We start from the raw sequence: 17207 nt of genomic DNA on the forward strand, positions 1-17207 counted from the left end.
TTTAAAAGATTACAATGGTTCAAGATATCTTCTCTTTTCTTCCTCATATTATTCTCAAAGTTATTTCTGATTGTACATCCAGAATTTTGTCATTTGAAGATCTACATCTCACAAAAAACAAAACAAAAAGATAAAAACAAAAAAAAGATCAACATCTCTCGAGCTATCTTCAATTTCAGAACATATATGTATATCCATTTCAACAAATGTTGATATTTTAATTAACTACATTCTAAAGGAAAACAGATACATAATATATGTTTTTTTAAATCTCAAAAAAATAATAAAATAAAAAGGAAGTTTTCATCCATCCCAGACCCCTATTTCTCCAGTCTTCCTGTCCAGACCAATGTGGTATCAGTTTGGGGGAGGGGGATCTTTAAAGAAATAGTCTATGTACCCATCCTCTCACACAAGTGTATATCTATATGTACATATATGGACACATATATGTATAAATGTGTCCATAACATACGCTTGTATTTATGTTCATATATATGTTTATTACATCTCTTTTCATTTACAGAAACAGAAGCCTACTCTACCCAGCGTTTTCACAAATAGGTAGCTCATAAAGCATCTTAGAAGGGTATAAAAGCTATGGAGAAACATATAGCAAAAATAATGAATGAAGTTAAATTGAAACATCTTTGGGTGAATATTCTTTTTCATAGTTAAATTATATCTCTATCTAATTGTATATCTTTATAATAGTATGTCTTTGTACTTTATAATAGTATGTATAAAATAAAATTCTGGAAATGGGACTGCTAGGCCAAAGAATATGAGCTTTGAAATTTTTGATAGATATTACCAATTTGCCCTCTCTAGAAATTGTAGCGGTTCAAATTCACACCCATACAAAGTATTTGTTTTCCCACAATCCCACAACAGTGTGAACTAGCAAACATTTTTATATTTGTCCTCTGACAGCCTAAAAATGGTAAATATTATTTCAATTTGAATTTTGATAATGCAGAGCATGTTTTCCTATGTTTATAAGCCAACCATGGATCTTTATCTGGGGCCTTCTCCTTCAAGTCTACAGCCCACTGTCTTGATGTGTTGCTGGTCTGTAGTTTGTACATTTGCAAATGCTTATGTGGAAGAAAATTAGCCCTTTGACCTTCATATTGGTTGCAAAGTTATTCTATTCACCATAACCCCAGATTCTTATTTATTTCTTTATTTATGGTGTATTCTTCCATGCAAAAAGTTTTAAATTTTATGTATTAAAATTTATTCAATTGTGAGGTTACAACCTTTATGTCTTGGATCAAAATTCTAAAAAAGCTCTACTGTGTTTTCTTGTGGTACTTTTACATTTCTGGTTTTCATTTAAACCTTCAATCCACATAAAATTTATTTCACCATCCTCCAGGAGTGAGGGAGAGAAATCCACCTTCCCTCCCTCCCAAATGGCTAGCTACTTACTCCAACAAAAGCAATATTAACCAAATACATTCTAGTCTGAAAGCTTACTCAATTTTAGCATAATGCAGCCTCTCATAAATATTTGTTGCATGAGTAATGGGTATCAGTTATTCATTTACTCATTCATTCTTCCTACAAATAAGCATTGGGTACATGTGAACACTATGCTAGGCCTTGCATATAACTCAGAACCTGTCAGGAAGCTTGCAGTCTAGAGGTGAAGACAGGCATTAAATAAGTAATCATATAGCAATTATTTTGGGTAAGATAACCTAAGATTTCTCTTGCTGCAAACTTCCAAACTTGCTAAAAGAAATATGGTATGTTTTAAAATGCAGAGTTGACACAGACATAGAAAATGAATTTATGGTCACCAAAGGGAAAGGAGGGGAGGGATAAATTAGGAGTTTGGGATTAAAAGATGTACTCTACTATATATAAGATTAACAGATGCACACTACAATATATAAAATAGACAACAATAAAATAAACAATAAGGTCCTACTGTATAGCACAGGGAACTATATTCAGTATCTTGTAATAACCTGTAATGGATAGAAGTCTGATTGGTCTATTTCTACAAAGCTTGTTCCTAGGTGGTCAACTTTTATTATACTTTATTTGCGTATGATGTTGCAAAGTGTAAACGGGAAGCCTATAAAGGCCTGTGTAAACCTACAGACAGGGTCCAGAGCTTGGAGTGTTAACTCCTCTCGGCCCGCTGGTGTAATAAACCTGAGTTCTCCAACTCTCCGAGTGCTGCTTGGTTTCTCGCCCGGATCCAGGTTGCTGTCACAACTGAGCTGTAACACCAAGCTGTAACACATTTTTCCGCAACAATCCCATTGTAATATAATTATTGGTTTATTTGTCTCTTCTAAACAATGTAAATTCATCTTTGCCTTTTAAACATCTAGCATAGGTGCTGGCGTACAGCAAGAACCCCATAAATATTACATGAATGAATAAATGTATTGAAATAAGAAGACCTGTTAAGTTTAGAAATAATTTTGGGAGGAATTAATGCAGCTCTGAACTGACATGGCAATACTAAGAGTGGGAAGGTGGGTATTAATTAGGAAAATCATAGTGGAAGCACAACCTATAAAACATGAGCAAAGAGTGTTCACAGGGGCAAAGCAGCACTATAAAGGTCTAATTCTTAGGTATATATTTGTAAGCTATTTAGCTTTATTTAGTTTAGATGAAATTTACCATTAAAAACACTTACTTCAAGATCTGGTCCCAACACGCTAGGGCAGACAAGTCTGCACTGTCCACAGATTGTGACCTCTCTCTTTAAGAATATGATATCATATGATTTTACTAGCTTGACCCAATCCAAGTGAGCTACAAACCTAAGTGAGTATAGTTTACTCTGGGCACAAATTAGGGAAGTCAGAAATATTTAATTAATTGTTGGTTGAGTGCCTGGTGTGCACCAGAAACCTGGGGAAATAAAAGAAGTGAAAGGTAATTTTAAGTGCAATTGAATTTGCAAACTTCCAAAAAGGAAGACCAAGATGTTAAAGAAAGTTTAGCGGAAACTGAAACATGTTTTGAAAGATTAATAGGGTTAATTAGTATAAACAAAACAGAAAAGAGGGGAATGAGTGTAGCATGTAGGACAGGAAGAAGAGAAACCAATTTTAGAGAAGGAAAACAAATCCAGATGCTATTTCTCTAGTTCCTTTTGTCAAAAACCTGTAGCCCAATTAAAAATTCCCTGTGTATTTCCATGTCCAGTCAGTCTGCAATGCAAACTAGCTTGTGGTAATTGAGGATAGAGGAGGTCAACAAGCAGACTTTATTTGTATGGTAGTAGAGAGAAAAGTGTGGATAGATGTTCAACGAATCCTTTGCTTCGTAAGCAATCCAGTAACACCGAAATGAACATCAGATCCAAGTATTTAGCCATTGAAAATGGATGGACTAAGGGGAGGGTGGGGGGAGGGGGATGCTATCTCAAAAACTGATGTATGTTTATTTTGCTATCAGTGCAATATATCTAATTTAGTAAGATAATTATATTTAATTATTAAATATTTTGGGAATCACCAATCTTTTTTGAGACTCTGGCAATTAGGAAGATAAGTCTCTGGCAGTACACACTATTGTGATACTCTAAAATCCCCTTGGAACTGTTAAGTAACTTTCATATATTTAGATTATTTAAAATTTAATTACTGAATTCATGTTTCAACAACCCAAGTTACTCCAAATAAATGGCTGAGGCTTTTTTTTGGTATTCTTTTTTTGTACATTTCTACTCTAATTAAAATTACTTCAATAAGATAAATAAATAAAATTGCAACAGTAATTGTCTAACATTTAAGCTTTGCCCACTTTCCCTAGAGGTGCAGAGTATAATTTAACGTATTTGTTTAAGCAGGTGTTTTATTTTCTTCTATATTATTACCCACTTAAAGAACAAAAATAGGTAATTCCTGTAACATCTAATGTCTTTGCAAAGTCAAGGGTGTCTTTTTGGTTAATTCTGTTTCTCTGTCAACTGGAAAAAAATGCACAACCTAAAAGTTGAGAATTATGTTTTATTTGGTGGACAAATCTGAGGATTTAAGCCTGGAAGACAGCCTCTCAGATCACTGAGGGTCTACTCCAAAGAGGTAAGTGAGGAGCCAGGATATACAGGATTTTTGCGGCAAAAACCATTCAGCCTGAACGTCAAAAGATCACTGTTAATTAAAGAAAAGAAAACATCTCAAGTTAATGAATTTAGAGCTTTTCTACGTATGGGAAGATGCAAAAGTCTGGGCTTACTGAAATCATTCCTTTGATAAGCACCTTAAGCATCTAGGTCCAGTATCCTGCTTTTCTCCAACCTGAATCCCCTCAAGGTGCACAGTTCTGGATGCCTGCAGTGGCACCTCCTTTGTTACCCATATGGCAGGCCACATTTTTCAGCTACACTTCCTAGCCATGAGAGTAAGTGTTGCTCAATATTGAGCAGTGATTTCATGCTCTACATGCAAAAATACTGAAGAGGGAGAAATTAACTTTTTATTATCTTATCACAACTTTCCATGAACGAATTATGTTTTTTAGAAAGGAATCTACACGTAACACTTTAGGTTCAACCTGTTGTACACAAGGACGCACATTTAAGGATAAACCATTATATTGTCATAATTGAATTGAAAAGTATTTCTGGAGGCAATTTCACATTTGCAAAAGTACATCTCAGACAAAACGGAATATTTAATAAAGCTCTGGGATCTGGGTGAGGCGAGCGTGCAAATTTTAAGACGGCAAGACTAAGATCCTAAAAGCAAGCCCCTCCCTCGCCCCACCCAGGGCCTGGCCCTTTAATAATTAGAATAAGGACTCCGGAGGGTATGCATAAGGGGTCTGGACGGACTTTCCAAGTCTCAGATGCAGTTAAGCCAGTCACTCCATCCAACCAACTAGCAGTTGCAAAGTGGGAATTTGTTCAACAGTTATTGCCAGGTCAAATACTGTCATACCAAGTTCTCTTTTCATATGGCAGGTGTCGCCTCCGGGGCACCAAAAACAAAACACCAGCCTATCAGCACCAGGAAATCGCGCCCTGGCTGGCATCGGGCAATAAGCAATGTCCCAAGTGCCCAAGGTAAAAACACCTTCCCTTTAACAGCCAGACAGCGGCCTTTCCTTGGGAAACTTAAGGACCCCACGCGTGAGGGAAGCGCGCTAAGTGTCAACAGCGGAAACAAGCACTCCGCCCCAAACAATAACCATTGCGGCCGTCGGCCGTCAGCCGCGCGCGCGCTTCCAGGGAAGGACGTGGCGCCCTCGCCGATCGCCCGTTTCGGGAGGCACGAGCCGGGTCCTCAGGAGGGCGTTTCCGCGCCCCATGGGCCGCAGTCACAGTGCGGACTTGGCCCTGAAAAGGAGAGGGGACGCCATCCGCCTCCACAGGACTCGTAGACCGGCTGTATTAAGAAAGCCAGAGACGTAGGCACATCGAGCAGGCAGGCAGATCCCCGGACAGCTGCGAGTTCGAGGGCCCCGGCGGCGGCGCGGCGCGGCGGGAAGGGGGAAGTTTCAAAGCCAAGCCCTGGAAGCTGGTGGAGGGGTCTTCCGCGAGATGAAGCTGCACTGTGAGGTGGAGGTGGTCAGTCGGCACTTACCAGCCTTGGGCCTGAGGAACCGGGGCAAGGGCGTCCGGGCGGTGTTGAGCCTCTGTCAGCAGGCGCCCAGGACTCAGCCGCGGCCCCCGGCGGGGAGCGAGCGGGGCGGCCGGCACCCCGCCTGCCTATTCATTTCCACCCTGAAGGACAAGAGCGGGACCCGCTATGAGGTGCGTGGGGCTGGCGGTCCCTGCCAGGAGGGGCAGCCGGGCGCTCTTGCCCTGAGCCTAGAGAGAGGCGGGCCGGCCTCGGTTCCAAGGCTGGACTCCGTTTTGGGGATTCTTGATCGCCCGGCCCTGAGCCCCACGACCACCCCGACACTGGGATCCTGGGTGTCTCCTTACTGACCCGAAGGAGGAAGGCTTTTGAAAGGGCACTTTCTCGTTACTTTTCTTACCCATTTCTGCGACTTCGTATTGACAGCGTCGCTATTTAGTAGTAGATAGCAACCCCGCCCCTTTAAAGCCTTTGAAATTTCGGCCTGCTTGAAGCTAAACTATCAATGAAGCATCAGTCTAGTTTGGGGGAACAGTAAAATGACTGCATTTTGGTTCAGTAAGTCCTGTTGCTTCCACAGTCTTTTCGCTAGTTTTGTTTAAAACTTTGTGGGATGAGGTATCTTAAGGTCGCTGGGCTAGATTAGTACTGTATCAAGTAATAATGCTTGGATCGCATTTTGATATTTTATTAAAATTACTGACTACTACATTCCTTTTTTTCCCCTTTAAATGTTTGATTTCTTAAGTCCTGATTTGTTAGGTTCAGGGCTTTTTCGTATCTACATAGCAGTAGTACACCCTCTAGAAGAAGTTGGAAGTTGGAATAGAATTTTTAAAGCACAAGTTTTATAAAATCCTTTTACCTTGATTACCAGGCACGTTATTTTGTGATAATGACTGGAATACCTTTGTGCCTACTACAATAAAGTTGAGGGGAAAATTCATCACCCACCCTTGCATCTGAATCTTGACTGGGTTTTATACAATTTCTGGAATTATTTACATTATAGTGTTGTACTGCACAGTGAATGCTCTTAGTTGAGGAAACGAGATATTGCTATTTCATTCAGAGCCACCTAAATGTTTGATGTAAGTAGTTGAAAGTCTAAATAATTCCCCCCGTCCATGGAATCAATTCTTACAATTTTCAAATTGAAAGGACTTTCGAAATCACCCAACATTTTATAGGTTAGAGAACTCTTTGGTGATAGAAGCAAATTCATATAACTAGAATTGGGTCTCCTTTTGCTCCCTGTTGTCTTCCCTGACACGCATCTTTTCAAGCCCGGCTCAGATCCTGCCTAATTTGAGTCTGTAATGATCTCTCCCTTAAAACTTCTACTGTACAAATAGTCAATAGGTGGAAGTCTTAACCAGAATTTTATTGCAAACCACTAGTTGAAGAATGACTGTGTGCAGGGTGCAGTGCTAGATACTGTGGGAAAGAAACCTGATCTAGTCACTGTTTTTTCAAGACTGGAGAGGGAGAAACAGAAACCATCACTTACGAAAGTGGGTTAGTATAAGTGCTATAATAAAGGTAGCAGCAGAGTAGTATAATATCAAAGCCGAGGTGCGTTCTGATTAAAGGCCTTGGGGAAGTTTTGTAGAAGAGCTGGTGCCGCAGGGCTTGAGACACAGCTGGGACTAAGTAAACATTTATTGGGTGAATTAAGGTGGTTTGGTTCTGGACCTTGAAGGGTAGGCATTAGTGCTAAGTGTGGGAGTACCTTGGGGCTCTTTTCTGCAACCCTCTATTTTTCTGTCTAATGACTTCGGTTATTACCCAACTGAATGTGATTTCCAGATCTGTATCTTTAGCTAGTCCTTTCCCTAAACTTCCAACTTGAACCAGCTACCTATTGGAAATCTTCCCTTGGATGGGTTGCAGTATTTCAAACTCAAAATATCCCCAAATTAATTTTCCTTGCCACTCCTAGCCCTGCTTTTCTGATAGTGTTCTGCTCCATCCAGGAACCTTAAAGCCTTTTCCTCCACACATCCAATATATTAATGAATTCTTTCAATTCTACTTCCTAGGTAGCTTTCATATTTTCATACCTCCTTCCATCACAGCTGTAGTCTAAATCACCATTGTCCCTTGCCTGGCTAATTTCTTAAAGGATCTCCCTACCTCTGCCATTGTCTTTCTTCCATCTCATTCTCTCTCCTCTCCCAGAGTTCATTCCTACACTGTAGTTAAAGGGAACTTTTCAAAATGGTAATCTAACCATGTTCCTGGCTTAAAGTCATTCAGTGGATATCATTGTTCTTAGGATAAAATCCAAAATTCTTAACATGGTTTACTCAGTCTTTCACCATCTAACCTCTGTGTACCTCTGTAGGCTCACCTGCCTCTTTTCACTGGCTCTTTGAGGCATACTGAACGTCTTTCAGCCCCTCACGCTTGCCAAGCTTTCTTACCTTCAAAGCTTTGCATGCATTGTTCCATCTTATTGGTATGCTATTCCCTCTCTCGTCCCCCAGTATCTCCACTTGCCTAACATCTCCTGATCCTTCAGTTCTTACCTTTAAGGTCACTTTCATACCCCTGCACCAGATAAAATTCCTTTGCCGTATAAGGTCTTTTGTCAGCCTGTACTTCCCTTGTCTTTTTACTTGTTATGCTTATACTTTTTTAATATCTGTCTCTCATCCGATTGTTAACTTTCTAAGTGTAATTACCATGCTGATCTTATTTACCACTATTGTCCCCAATCCCCTGTCATACTGCCTGGTACTTAGTGGCTTCTCAATCAATAGTTGTTGAAGTCTAAAACAGAAGCAACATCACTCATTAAAAATTTCTGAGCAACTATTATGTGTCAGTCACTGTTCTGGTTATGGCTATATAATAGTGAACAAAGTTAGACAAGACTCCTGCTTTCATGGAGTTTAGAGTCTTGTGGGAGGCATGCCCACCCCAGGCTAATGGGCTGAAGTTAAGGCAGCAAGTAACTGCTATTGGCAACTCTTAATTACAGCCACATCGTTAGAATGAGAGAAAAGAGTCAACAGCCCCCAAACACAGGGGATTTTGTTCTCAGAAGAAGAAAGAGTTACTGGACCGATAGAACAATAATGTCTTACTAGAAGCTAGATACAGTGTGTCAATACCCCCAAAAAACAAACAAGAAACTTTAAATCTTAAAACCACAAAACATCTGGACTCAAGGACCAAAAGCCAAACCAAAACCTGGCAAAATGACGCTCACGTTCCAGTTGTAAGAAACATTGAATAACAGTACCTGGTTTTGTCCCTTTTTCCCCATTGGTTCTAAGCAGCTAAAGGAGAACGTTGAGCAATTCTTCACCAAGTTTGTGGATGAGGGGAAAGCCACTGTTCGATTAAAGGAGCCTCCTGTGGATATCTGTCTAAGTAAGGTATGGTACTACAAACATTGCTTAGGTTGGTTGCTGTATTTTCCTTAAAAAAGAGGCTCTTTGAGCATCCTGATATCCCACGTAGCTGAATCAGGATGGACACTTTTAGGTATGTTTGAAGAGGTGACGCCAGCTTACCAGGCAGGCTTGTATGGCTCTAAAAGGGCAGAGCCAGTCTTAGAAAAGTTGCCCGGGATGGGAAGGAAAACTAGTTTCCTTCTGTGCCCAAGATAAGGTCTCCAGGTGTTCTTAGACATGTCTCTGTAAGGCAAGTGGCTCAGGTCTACATGTTGCCAGCTAAATCACAGGTTACAAATCTAAATTTGGTGTTTGTTTTTTTTGAAAAAGATAAAATGCAATTAGAACCACTATAGGGGGTATTTTATTTACTATAATCAATTTGTAACATACATAAACCATTAGAATAAAAAACTATTCCTCTTTGCCTTATCTTGCTTTTCCTCTTCCCTCTTCCCAGAGGGTAGGGGCAGTGTCTTGTTTAACCTGCATTATGTTTAACCTGCATTATGCTTAACCCCATGCCAAGTGCTTTTCAGATATTAAAAATTTAATAACTATTTAAGGTATTTGTATTGAATGGAGTTGTTTTGTCATACCTCCTCCTGTTCCGGTGGGTTTTCATTTTCTTTTGAAATTCACCCTATCCTTCCACTAACTCCTACCTAAAAACAAGCTGAGAGGTCTTACCAATTAAGAAAATAGAATAGACATTTCTGGTAAGACAAAGCTAAATCTGTTGCCTCCCCTTTCTTACTATCTCTTTCGGCCACTGCTTTCACTGATTTATTCAAAACACTACCTCAAAGATCAGTGATCTTCCTGTTTGCCCATTATATTGCCATTATATCTCGTCCTTTTGGAGCTCTGTAGAATTTGACCCTGATGACCACTCCCTTTATAATAAAACTTTCCTTTCTCTTATCTATGATAGGGTACTATGCTGGTTTACCTTTGGTTTTCTCAGCCACTCTTATCTCCCATCTCTGGCAGCCTTTTTTTTATCCTCGAAATGAAGGCTTTATCCCCATCCTCTGCCTGTCCTCTACCATACTTGCCTTCCATTCCCATAGTTCACCCTGTATTGCGTGTAACTCCCAAGTCTGCAGACCTGTACGCTCTGCTGGACCAAACTTGACGCAGGTCCCCAGACTTTCCTCACTCCACTTTGCTGTGTATTACTGCTGCCAAAATAACACTTAGCTCTTGTCATGTGATTCTCACACTCAAAAGTCTTCAACAATTTCCCACAGTCTGATCATTCTATTCTCCTCACCTTGACCTCCAGCTCGTCTGTCTTCTGTCCCTATACCAAATTTGTAATCTTTTATTCCTCTACAAAGCTGCCATATTCCAACCAATAGGATCACACACTTAGTTTCCCAAACTTGCTGAAAGTTCACTATTCCTTCACGTGTAAACTTCACAAAATTTCTGAAGTATTTTTAAGCACTTGTTATTTTTATGATGACTCCGTTCACATACCATTTGATTAGTGATTTCTCTGTCCAGGTGGAAGCAGTCTCTTGCTTTTGATGTTTTCTAGTACTTTCGGCAGTGAGTGCTGTTTGGCCGTGCTTTTGACAGGGTCCTGGCTTTTCACAATTCCTAGTCTTTGTGAATGGCCTTCCTGGGCGTTTTGCAGCACTCTCTCAGCCTGTCTCAGAGGCACTGCAGATTTGGGTCAGTTTATCTTAAGCCTTTCTTAAGTGGAATCTTTTCATGTTTTATTTTTCACTGTTACGGTTCTTGTTTTATTTTTCTCTGTTATGGTTCCCCCTTCGAACAATTTTATTTAGAGTATGTCTTTCAACATAATTTTTTTTCAAAAACTTTTAAGTTTTTTTGTATCTATTAAAATTTAGTAAAAATAGAATACTAAAGAAATATTTACAGCCATTTTCGATAAATCATTGCATGATTTGCATATATAACTTTGCATGATTTTTTTTAACAGAATTTGTTTAGGATGAGTTAGCTTGCCTGCACTATCTAAAATGGAATTTATAATTGTACAATTTATTTTTATGTCTTCAGGCCAGTGCCAGCAGTTTAAAGGGTTTCCTTTCAGCTGTGAGACTGGCTCATAGAGGCTGTGATGTCGAGGCACCCCTTTCAACCCTCACACCAGTGAAGACTTCAGAATTTGAAAAATTTAAAACTAAAATGGTTATCACATCCAAAAAGGACTATCCTCTAAGCAAGAACTTCCCATGTTCTCTGGAACATCTTCAGACTTCTTACTGTGGGCTTATCCGAGTTGATACGCGTATGCTTTGTTTAAAAAATCTTAGAAAATTAGACTTGAGTCACAACCATATCAAAAAGCTTCCAGCTACAATTGGAGATCTCATCCACCTTCAAGAGCTTAACCTGAATGACAATCACTTGGAGTCATTTAGTGTAGCCTTGTGTCAGTCTACACTCCAGAAGTCACTTCGTTGTTTGGATCTCAGCAAGAACAAAATCAAGGCACTCCCGGTGCAGTTTTGCCAACTTCGAGAACTTACAGATTTAAAGCTTGATGATAATGAATTGATTCGACTTCCTTTCAAGATGGGACAACTGACAAACCTGCGTTTTTTGTCAGCAGCTCAAAATAAGCTTCCATTTTTGCCTAGTGAATTTAAAAATTTAACCCTTGAGTACTTGGATCTTTTTGGAAATATTTTTGAACAACCAAAAGTCCTTCCAGTTATAAAGCTGCAAACACCATTAACTTTATTGGAATCTTCTGCACGAGCCGTATTAGATAATAGGTAAGACAGATAGCGTCCTGAGATTCCCCTCATCCTCAGAGTAACAAAGTCTTTTTAAGTCTAGCTCGCCATGCTGTGCACGATCTGACCCCTTGCCATGGTGGCCTTCTTGCTCTTCCTTACCTCTGCTTGGAATGCTTCTCCTCCGGAAAGTCTCATAGCTCACTTTCTCACTTCATTCAGTGCTTTGCCCAAGTGGCACCCCAGAAGGCCTTTCCTGACCACCCTGTCTAAAGTTTTATCTCCCTCTCCTTTAACTTGCTTGATTTTCTTTTTTTTTTGTCCTAAGATTTATGACCTGGCATATATATTTTTTAACATTTGTTAGTCTTCTGTCAGATTTTCCCACTAGAATGTAAGATCCATGAGGGCATGGACCTTGTCTTACTCTCTACTGTTTCCATTTAGTGTCTAAAATGTGACAACTGTCTCCCACACCTGCAATCTGTTAGGCATTTAATAAACACATGGATGAATGACATTGTTTCTCCCTAGACCAGCAGCATCACCTGGGAATTTGTTAGAGCTGCAAGTTCTTGAACTCCTCCCCAGGCCTACCGAATCAGAAACTCTGAGGGTAGGGTCTAGCTATCTGTGTTTTAAGAAGTCCTCCAGGTAGTTCTGATGCACTTGAGAAGTCGGAAAACTCCAGTCTGGCATAGTGATAAAGGGGGGTCTTTGGACTCAGACTTGGATGTGATTCCTGGCTTCACCCCTTAGTATGACTTTAGCAAGTTATTTTATTTAACCTCTTTGATTCAATTTTCTTGTCTGTGAAATGGGAACAGTAATACCCATTTTAAAGAGTTGTGAAGATAAATGAACTAAAGTAATGGCAAAGCATTTGGCCTATAGTAGCACTCAGTAGCTGCTGGTCTTTTTCCCTTGTCTTTGGACACTGCTGTTGGTCATCCATGAGACACCAAACTCCAGTTATTCATTTTGTTCTTGCTTCTTTCAAATAGGAGGGGAAGCTAAGATGTGAACCATATTTATTGAGTGCCTGTAAAATGGTAGGAACACCATATTTCAAAGAAGAGATTAACTGTTTAGTGGGAAAAGAAACTTAAAAAGAAACGGACAGAAGTTATGGGCCTAGAAAAATGCACACATGAACACACACAGACTTGCATACAACTTTATAATGTTCATGGACCCCACTGAAACCCAATCCAGTCTTCCCTCTTCACTGTTTCTAGCTTAAGGGCTCTCATTTCTTATTCTAAAGCAGTGGTTCTCAAATTTTACTTCACATTTAGAGTCACCTCAGGAGCTTTAAGAAATTGTGATGATTACCCTCCATCCCAGACTTACTAAATCAGAATGAGAGTAGGACCCAGTATTTTTTAAATCTCCAGGTGATTCTAATGTACCACTAGCTAGAATTGCACTGTGTGCTTCTCAAACTCTAATGTGCATTCAGGTCACCTGGGAGTCTTGTCGTAGATTCTGTGTTTTAGAGGTCTGAGGTAGAAATCTGCGTTTTACACAGAGAGCTATAATTGACATACAACAAGTGGCACTTTTTTTTTTTTTAATTTTTGGGGGTAATTAGGTGTATTTATTTATATTTTTTAATGGTGGTAGTGGGCATTGAACCCAGGACCTTGTACACCACTGAGCTGTATTCCCCCACTTCACAGAGTGCTTATTAAAGCAGGGTACTGATCCCCACACTCAGATTCTTATTCAGTAAATTTGGAGAGGGGCTGGCTAAAGAAATTGCATTTCTAACAAGTACCAAAGTGATGCTGGTGCTGCTGGTCGAGGGACCACACTTTGAGAACCAGTGGTTTAAGGTGTTGGCGCTGAACTAGGAGTTAAAAGTTATATGTTAAATGACAATACATGTAAGTGTCTAGAACAGTGCCAGGCTCATAATAGATCTCATAACATACTTGCTGGGCTTATAGATAAATGTAATTTGCTTATCTGGCAATTAAAAATCAATGTTGTTATCATTAGTTGTAGAGGTGTTTTTAAATAATATAGATGAGAAATACATACCTAGATCCTCTGGTAATACAGATCCTCGAGTCTGTCTTAGGCCAACTAGTTCAGAATCTCCAAAGATGGGCCTCTACTGTATGCAATACATTTTTTTAAATCTCCAGAACTGATTGTTCAGGTTAAGACCATTGATTTGAGGGACCTCTAAATGGTGTTTTTTGATAATGAACTTCTCCCAAGTCTCTTGTTCTGTGCTTTCTCTGAGATTGATATATGAAAAAGAAATTATATATTGTAACCTATTCAAATTTGAAAATTATGTCCAAATGAGAAATACTATAAATGGTTCCTGGTGATTTGAAAATACTAGAACAAATTGGCTAAGATGACCCTAATCTTTACTAAAGTATAATTTTGCATCTTTCAGCCCCCTTGTTTTAAAAAGAGTATAGATTAGTACCTATTATCTAGCTGTTGGTAAGTTGTCCTAACTACTGGTTACAGACATAAAGTTATGGTCTATTAGAAAAATATGTGAGAACTTAAATTATGTTAGCTAGAAAGTACAGTTTTTAACTATTTCCTGTTTCCTTAGACTATAACCAGTAGCCTGGAATGTGAACCACGGTAGACACTTCCTGGCAGTTTTAAAAAATTGTTACTTACATGAGCAACAAATTATTTCATGTGAAAAAAATGAAAAATTGCAAACAAAGGCATTCCCAAATCCCTTATAAAAAGTAAGCCACTATTTTTGATTTGATGTGTATCTTTTCAGTCTTTTCTAATAGGGTTTTAAACTCGGTTTAAATTGTAATAGTAGGTTTCATTTATTTGTGGGAAAAGATCTGAACACCTATTATGTGCCAGCCTAGGGACTAGAGAAACAACAAAGAAGACTGTGTTGGAGACACAAAGTGACTGGGGTATGGTTGTGTTTAGGGTGGAGGAGCTGGGCAGCTGGCAGGCAGTCTCAAGACACTGTCTCTTAGTGTCCTGTAGAGAGTGCAGAGAGTTTGACTTGATTTGATTTGAATTGCATTGGGTGCCATTGAAGTTTTAAGCAGGAGGGAGAATGAGCAAGGCAAAGAGCCTTGGTTGGACAGCAAAGTTAAACTAGTATTTTAACATGTATTTTAAATTTGTTTTACACAGTTAAAAATTCCCCCATTGAACAATTGATGCCTAGAGGAGTATATGGATTTATTTAAATAAATGTTTCTTCACAGGTAGAACTAATGCTCTTATTACCATTAGAAAGGTGTATGACAGAGCCATACATTTAAATTATGTTACATTGATCATACAGTATGATTATATAAAGGGCAAATGTCTCATTCTATTCAGTGGGTTATGCTATTAAGTGGCAGTGCTAAAAGTTACTTTATGGAGTGGTATAGATCCTATTAGGTTTACAGTATGTCATATGCTTTACTTGCTATATTTTCCCCATTCTGACCAGTTTGGAAAATAAAATATACTGAGTCAATTAGTGGAGAAATTTAATTTTCCCATGGTTATAAACTCAGTGTCCAACAATTCATATCCTAATACATGAAGCTGTGGGTCTAGTAACATATTAAAAAATGTTTTTAACTATTTTTTTTCCAATAGGATTCCATATGGCTCTCCTATCATTCCTTTCCATCTTTGCCAAGATTTGGATACTGCAAAAACCTGTGTTTGTGGAAGATTCTGTCTAAGCTGTTTTATTCAAGGAACTACTACCATGAATCTGCACTCTGTTGCCCACACTGTGGTCTTAGTAGATAACATGGGTGGTACTGAAGCACCTGTTATCTCTTACTTCTGTTCTCTAGCCTGTTATGTAAATTCCTGTGATATGTTAAAGTAATAGGTGATACCACAAAAAGAAATTCCACTTAGTTACAGACCAATTTGGGACTCATTTTATGGTTTAAGTATCAAATATATGTATACTTTTTTTTTATACTTTCCTGAGGAGAAAGACGTGGGTTATTCAGACATTTTCAATCATTTGCGTGTGAAATCTTAATTTCATTAAAATCAGTTAATTTTATTGTGGAGTTAACTTTTATCAGTTTATTGCACTTGTGTTGATTTCAGCCTAATGTTTCCAGAATGGGTTATCTTTTAATGTTAAACAGATTTTGTTACCAGTCACTCTGGTCATAGAATTGTCTTACCAGTTTTCTTCTTGCATTTCAATTAAAGAAATTTAAGTTTCTGTATGCAGAAAATAAACCATGGACTAATATAGTTTATAGTAAAAACTTGTTTGATATAAAACTACATGTAAGTTTTTAAGCACTTCTGTGTTTTTCAGGTATACTAATTTATATGTGGAATTTTATATTCACCAAACATGAAGTAGTTGTTTTGGACAAATATCTCAGCTTTTACAAGTTTTATAATTTTAAGCAGATGAGTTTTGTAATTTCTAAGTTTTTTAATTTTTAGGGTTGGAATAAGGTTTTGGGGTTGGATGGGAGTAGCGGAAGATTGTTACTAGCTTTTTTCATGACTATGGTCTTTATTCTATGAGGGCTGTTATTTTTCTGCTGATTATTCACTTAATATGTTTTTTAATTTTAAAAAAATTGATGGCCATATACCAGCTAAAGGATGCTAAGGGCTCCACTCTGTTCGTTCCCACTGTTCTTCAAATCAGCCTCTCTCAAGATGACTGCAATAGTCTTAGAGCTGGTTTCTGGCAACAAAGGGAAAGAGTAAAAGTAATTGCAGAAAATCCTCTCCATGGCCCCAGGTCAGAGGTTTTAAACCCAGGCTTTATACTGCATTCTAAAGTTAATTCCTTTTTGGTCTTTAAAACCAAGAATTCAGTATCTGGATTTTCGAAACTCGTAAGTTGGTGAGATAGTATCCATAAATATAAAACAATCATATTAAAACATGGTTCTTTTGTGGCGTATTTAAAAGTAAATTAGCACATATCTGATTTTTACATGTTCCTATAGAATTATTTCAATAAATGCAGACATAATAGTCCATGTAGGGAACAAGTGCTTACCATGTTATTCTTATACCTAGCCCTTTGCATTCTTGCTCATCTACAAGCCATCCCCATCTAAGTGTCTTAGCTGACTTTAAATTCATATATAAAAAAACAGAATTTGTCTTCTTCTCAGAATCCATACCCTTTCCCAGTCTGTTTCACCTTTCATTTGACACTCAACTTTTTTCTTGCCTTTCAAAGGCAGTAACTAGGTTCACTTCTTTCACTGAGTTTAATCTTCCATTCTATTTTCAGTCATATTCATAGCTGCCTACCTCCTCAACCCTCCCAACAGTCATAACATTTGAGTACCTCCCAGGGTATGTTTAAAAAGATGCAAACAACAGTTTTTGTAGTTAGAGCTTTTCGTAGTTAGAAGTCAATTTTCAACTCCTGCCTTACATTCAAGACCAAGATCTGAAACAGTGCTGTCCAAAAAGAATTGATGGAAATATTCTCTGTCTCTGTTGTCCAAGTGTGGCCACCAGCTACATGTGGCTCTTGAGCAGTAAATGTAACCAATACAACAGAGAAA

The 17207-nt window shown here is 38.6% G+C and overlaps 1 protein-coding gene across 3 annotated transcripts; it reads left to right on the top strand.

The window, feature by feature from the left end:
* The first annotated feature begins 5483 nt into the window (after positions 1 to 5483).
* LRR1 (leucine rich repeat protein 1) lies at positions 5484 to 16145 on the top strand. 3 transcript variants are annotated; one of them, XM_032481971.1, is made up of 4 exons: positions 5484 to 5734; positions 8849 to 8947; positions 11003 to 11724; positions 15289 to 16040. In XM_032481971.1, the coding sequence occupies exons 1-4, from the start codon at positions 5522 to 5524 to the stop codon at positions 15527 to 15529; spliced, it is 1275 nt and encodes a 424-aa protein (XP_032337862.1). In that variant the 5' UTR covers positions 5484 to 5521; the 3' UTR covers positions 15530 to 16040. The 3 variants fall into 3 exon arrangements, with proteins under 3 accessions (XP_032337862.1, XP_032337864.1, XP_032337863.1); XM_032481973.1 differs by lacking the exon at positions 11003 to 11724 and having other exon boundaries at positions 15289 to 16145; XM_032481972.1 differs by lacking the exon at positions 8849 to 8947 and having other exon boundaries at positions 15289 to 16145.
* The last annotated feature ends 1062 nt before the right edge of the window (positions 16146 to 17207 follow it).

Source organism: Camelus ferus, chromosome 6 (genome assembly GCF_009834535.1).
Source record: "Camelus ferus isolate YT-003-E chromosome 6, BCGSAC_Cfer_1.0, whole genome shotgun sequence".
Classification (NCBI taxonomy): Eukaryota; Metazoa; Chordata; class Mammalia; order Artiodactyla; family Camelidae; genus Camelus; species Camelus ferus.

Coding starts and splice junctions, on each gene's coding strand:
- LRR1 (XM_032481971.1), top strand. CDS start 5,522: ATGAAGCTGCACTGTGAGGTGGAGGTGGTCAGTCGGCACTTACCAGCC. Junction 5,735..8,848: donor AGAGCGGGACCCGCTATGAG/GTGCGTGGGGCT, acceptor GGTTCTAAGCAG/CTAAAGGAGAACGTTGAGCA. Junction 11,725..15,288: donor CGAGCCGTATTAGATAATAG/GTAAGACAGATA, acceptor TTTTTCCAATAG/GATTCCATATGGCTCTCCTA.